The following is a 6,022-nucleotide window of genomic DNA, read 5'->3' on the forward strand; positions in this document are numbered from 1 at the left end:
GAATGTTGGGGCAACCTAGCAGTCTCTTCACTCCTGATTGTCTCTGACTCTGTGCTCACATCAAGATTTTTCAGGAGCTCCTCAGAAATAATGAATGATGGGGCAGAGAACAGAACTGGTCTCATGCAGGGCTCCAGGGACCAGGGACTGGTATTGGACCTGCTCCTCCTGTTGTGAACTCAGGAAAACCCTTTAATTCTCTAGGCCTTGGCTTCATCTTATGTTATATGAGGATAATACCATAGATGGTCTTTAAGGAACACAGGCTAAATGTTGGTGATACTATAGGGAAAATGACAGGTATGACTTAGTCTTTATGGAGCTTTGGGTTTCTTGAGGAGGACAAACATATCATACCATAAATATAGATGGAGAAACTTTTTAGTGCCCTGAGTGTGGGTAACAGAGGTTCTCCTTTTCCTCCCATTTCCTTTCTCGGCCAATCAGGGCTGTGCCAGCTTGCCCCTCTAAGAGAACTCATGATGGATGCATTCCCTCCTGATGTTTCTCTGTACTCCCAGCAAAGGGTGCATCTTCTGTCCACCAGGAGGCCTCTTACCCCTGTGCATCCTTAGGATTCCAGAGCAAACATGGCCTCTGATAGGCAAAAAGGAACTCCTTAATTTATTCCTAAATGCCGTTCATTCACCTCTATTTTGTTCCCTCTTTGATTTGACTCTCATTCCCTATTTGGAGTTTGCTTAGGTCAGTTTTTTTTCAATCCACAATTTTGACTGCCAACTTGGATTTAACTTGAGAATCACTCCTCTGCTTTACTCCCTCTAACATGTATAATTGACACAGTGTGGTGCTAGGTATAAACGACTACTCCAAGACTGGATTGTGAGTCAGCCCTGCTGGACTCAAATTCATACTATATAATATATAACCCCTGGGACAAATAATTCCCTTTCTTTATGTTCCAGTTGCATTATCTGCCATATGGGGATAATACTAATTCTTACCTCCTAGTCTCTTCAGGTGATTAAAAGAGACAATACCTTATAAACTCTCAATCAACTACTGTTATTCTCCCAGATTAGACCTAATCCTCGTTCTCCAGTTGAAATCTGCATGAATATCTCTCTTTACACTCCAAGTCCTACACATCGCCTATTTCCCCTCATGGACACCTCTCATACAAATGTTTGCATCAACAAAGAAATGCTACCAGAGATCTCCTGAAAGAGAGAATGAAATAGGTTTACACTGTGTACACTCAGCAGAACATTTAGTAGTCCCCCACAGATACTTCCACACTTCAATTACCTCCGTCAGTTACACTCAGACCTCATCTGCACTTATTCTTTCCTCTGTTCTATTGCTGGGTAATTCAGATGAGACCCACACCCTACCCAAACACTGTGTATAAAAATGCTTCTAGGTGTTCAGCAAAGCCACACTGAGTCTTCATTTCAAAGGCACACCAGTTGTCAATTTCAGGTTTTGGGCACACATCAATAATTCTTCTCAATACAGATAGAGCTGTCCACAAATAGAATTCTGATGAATGAAATTTTCTTCATCGAGTTATACTGTGTGTTCTAATACCTTACATTGAGCTTTCATCTTTATTTTCCATTTCATCCAAATCTACCAGTACCATTAGGCTCCTCATGCATGCATTTCTTCATTGAAAGAATGTTTATGAAGAGCACAGTGTGCTGCTCATGGAAATAGGCACTGTGAGTATAAAATGTAAAATGTGGTCCTGTCTGCAATGACTGACACACTGAGTTATTTCTCACCCACCAGGCCCAGCCATTTTCACACTTATTCTAGCGAAGGTCACATTTTCCTCTGATTCATAATGAGTGGTCTTCTTTCCTGTCCATGGATGACCAGTCCTAGTCAAGAGTGTGTCACAGCCACCTCTTTGTGTATCTGACTTTCTCCACCTGAGATAAAATATCAGGCCCATGATACAGTGATGATCGGGTCCACAGCCCTGGCCAGATGAGTTGGGGGTGTTTTGATCCTAATGTTATTCCCATGTCAGCACAGAACTTGTGTGGCAGTAGAGAGAGGTCAGGCTTCAGAGTCAGCAAGAACTGGATTTCAAACTGGATTTGAGGACCCCCACCTTTTGATAGGTGACTTATTCTCTGCGAGTCTCTGATCTCTCCTCTTTAAATGAGGACAGTAAAAATCCCACATGGCAGGGTGGTGGGGAGAATCAGAGATCATACAGCTGGTGATCACATCTGGTTTATGTTCCCAGGGGCACCAGACTAGGGTTTCTGAGCATGGATCCAACCATCCCAGCCCTGGGTACATCACAGACACCAATCAATGAAAGTGAGGAGACTCCTTGCTACAAGCTGACCCTGAGCCTCACGGTGCTGACGTGCATCATTTCCCTTGTGGGGCTGACAGGAAACGCGGTTGTGCTCTGGCTCCTGGGCTTCTGCATGCGCAGGAACGCTGTCTCCACCTACATCCTCAACCTGGCTGCGGCCGACTTCCTCTTCCTCAGCGGCCACGTTATATATTTGCCGTTATGCCTCATCAATATCCCCCGTACCATCCGCAAAATCCTCATCTGTGTGATGACCTTCCCCTACCTTACAGGCCTGAGTATGCTGAGCGCCATCAGCACCGAGCGCTGCCTGTGCGTCCTGTGGCCCGTGTGGTACCGCTGCCACCGCCCCCCACACACCTGTCAGCGGTCGTGTGTGTCCTGCTCTGGGTCCTGTCCCTGCTGCGGAGCATCCTGGAGTGGATGTTCTGTGACTCTCTGCTTAGTGATGCTGATTCTCGTTGGTGTGAAATATTAGATTTCATAGCAATCGCGTGGCTGATTGTTCTATGTGTGGTTCTCTGTGGGTCCAGCCTGGTCCTGCTGGTCAGGATTCTCTGTGGATCCCGGAAGATGCCGCTGACCAGGCTGTACGTGACCATCCTGCTCACAGTGCTGGTCTTCCTCCTCTGCGGCCTGCCCTTCGGCATTCAGTGGGCCCTGTTTTTCAGGATCCACCTGAATTGGAACGTCTTACGTTGTCGTGTTCATCTAGTTTCTATGTTCCTGTCCGCTCTTAACAGCAGTGCCAACCCCATCATTTACTTCTTCGTGGGCTCCTTTAGGCAGCGTCAAAATAGGCAGAACCTGAGGCTGGTTCTCCAGAGGGCTCTGCAGGACACGCCTGAGGTGGATGAAGGTGGAGGGCGGCTTCCTGAGGAAACCCTGGAGCGGTCGGGAAGCAGATGGAGCAGTGAGGAAGAGCCTCGCCCTGTCAGTCAGACGGGACTTTGAGAGCAACACTGCCCTGCCACCCTTGACAATTATATGCGTTTTTCTTAGCGTTGCACCTCAGGAATGACTCAGTGGTAACTCAAGGTCTTCAAATAGATGCTTATCTAACCTGACAGTTCCAGTGTTCACCCACGGAAAGCATTAGTCTGACAGTACAATGTTTAGATTCTCCTTGATACTACCAACATATTTTCCTTGTTATCTTATACTGAATCTTTCCTACTGAACACTTTTTCTGCACTTTTCATTGTAATAAAAGGAGTTCCTGACCAAAAACCCTAAAACACTGTTTATACTTGTTTTCTACCTGATAGTACCAAAAAGGAAGATTCCTTATTAATCTCTCAGATTATGTTCCCCTGAAAATCATGTTCCCTTCTATGACTGGAGGCATTACTGCAGTTGGAATCTCAATTCTGAATAAATGAATTCTCAGATATAAAGCAAAATAATGTCCTTAGAGAGAGATTCTCCCTTCATAAAAACAGTCTTAGAAATTGGTTTTATGAATAGCCCTCTCCCGTCATTTGTCCACACATGGTCACACCTTGGCCTTGGTTTCTAGAAAAGACAACCATGGCCCTTTCCCCTTGAGAACTGGTAAGTGCTTATTTAGCTCTTCCTGGACTAAAGGACCAGTGAGGAGCCTATAAATATACCCCACCAGTTCCATTTTGGCCATTGGAAACCTCAATATTGGTTTCAAACTGGAATTATCTTGAAAACCATTTATTATTCATTTACAGAGTCTTTAAGTGTAGAATTCTTCATTCTTCCAGGTTTTGTACAGATGGTTCTGGGTGTAACTTTCAGTTAGTTTTATGGCTATTAACATAAGAAGCAAAACTGAAAACATGTGACTTTTCCATGCTAATGTCAATTATAGTATCTGGATAATAACTTACAGTTGGTACAAAATTCTGATACATGGTACAAATTCTAAGTTGTGACTTAGATGAACATGGAAACATTGTGCTAAGGAAAATATGCCAGATACCAAAGAACAATATTGTAAGATCAAATTCTACAAGGAATCCAAACTAGGAAATTCGTGAACACAGAAAATAAATTAGGAGGATCCTGGTGCTGGATGATGGAGAGACTGTGTAACCATTATTTAAGGAGCACAGGATTTCTGTGTGGAATAATGAAAAGTGCTTAAAAGGGACAGTGGTAACGGTTACGACTTATTGTGAATGTACTTACCTACACAGAATTGGACAATTAAAACGATTAAAGATAAAATGTATGTTATGTAAACTTTACCACAATTTAAAACATTTAATTATAAAAACGGGATCAGTACAAAATTCAGGACTATGCTCCACCAGTGTTTAACCCTTGCACAGATAACTCAAGCAGACAGAAGAGACCACCAAGAGAAGATGTGACATCACTGCGGGCTGTGTGCTGCTCACAGACAGTGAGGCTGCCCCTCAGATTGGCCCTCACTGAGGGGAGCTGACACATGCAATTTGAGTATGCAGGAGGCAGTACAAAGCAGTTATGAAAGTAATAAAGAGGTCTATACTTTTCATTTTTCAAACCATATTTATTGGTGGCTCTTATCACACTGTTCACAATGTTGAACTCAGGTCCCCTGAGTCCAGATCCATTGCTCTTCCAGGCCCAGCATTTCGCTGATGCTGAATCCTATCTGTCCACCCTCGATTTCCAAATGCTGTAGTAGGACGTAGCTGTAGGTGAGGGTTTCCTACAGGCAAGAGGAAGCAGAAAGCAGTGTTTGCAGCCAGTGCTCTGGGCCAGGAGCTTTGCCGTGATGTCTTTAGTTCAGACTGAGGGCTATTGAGAGAGTCCACTCTGGAAGTCTGTGATATCAATTGCACCATTTCGGTTAAAGATGTCTGTCATGAGGAATTCTGTAGAGAATTTTCACCTGGCAATTGACTCAAATAATGTTGGTTCTCACCTGGGATTCTGCTTATTTTGAAGTTAGTGACATTCTTTTTCTTTTCATAGAAGGAAACTTCAACTCCATGAAGGCTTAGATTCTGTCCCTAAAGCCCATTCTGAACTCATTTGGCCTCACACATTGCTCCACTACAGCACTTAAAACAGTGTACTTCAAATATTTGTCCTCACATCTTTCTCTTCAACCGCAGCCTGGGGTCTTTAAGAGCAGAGAACATGTCTTTGAATTTCTGGTGCAACAGACTAGGTGTGGAATTTAGAAGAGTGTTGGCAACTATTTTTCTCAAGCAGCTTCCACCTGAAAATCTCATGGTCATCCAGAATCTTGCAAAGGCTGGCTCAGTCACCAGGTCTCACTGGAACTCCTACAGGCACCTCCCACTCAACAGAGTGTCCTCTGCAGTTGGTCGTTCTGAGAACAGCTGTTCCCTTTCATTGCAGGTCTGCTCACTGCCTCTGGGAAGAAGAATGGAGGGGATGTGGGAGTCTGCTCATGAGCTGCCTTCTCTCCAAGGCCAATGATATTTTCCTCTCGGTTACATGTCAAGGAAGAGCATGCAGGACATCCAGGAGTGTTCTCCAGAAACTAAGAAATGATATGAAACTCTCACATGGTACTTTTTGGGAGCTACTGTTCATGAATTTTTTTTTTTGAGACGGAGTTTTGTGCATGCATTTACTTGTTTATTTGTTTATTTATTTATTTATTTATATTGCCCAGGCTGGAGTGCAATGGCACGATCTTGGCTCACTGCAACTTCTACCTCCTGCATTCAAGCGATTCTCCTGCCTCAGCCTCCCAAGTAGCTGGGATTACAGGTGCCTGACACCACGTCC

At 44.1% G+C, this 6,022-nt stretch overlaps 1 protein-coding gene across 1 annotated transcript; it reads left to right on the top strand.

Moving 5' to 3' along the window:
- The first annotated feature begins 2,246 nt into the window (after positions 1-2,246).
- Positions 2,247-3,253, top strand: LOC126936445 (mas-related G-protein coupled receptor member X3-like). The gene is given in 2 exon segments (XM_050759236.1): positions 2,247-2,648; positions 2,651-3,253. Coding segments are annotated over 2 exon segments (1,005 nt in total).
- The last annotated feature ends 2,769 nt before the right edge of the window (positions 3,254-6,022 follow it).

This window comes from Macaca thibetana, chromosome 14 (assembly GCF_024542745.1).
Source record: "Macaca thibetana thibetana isolate TM-01 chromosome 14, ASM2454274v1, whole genome shotgun sequence".
Lineage (NCBI taxonomy): Eukaryota > Metazoa > Chordata > Mammalia > Primates > Cercopithecidae > Macaca > Macaca thibetana.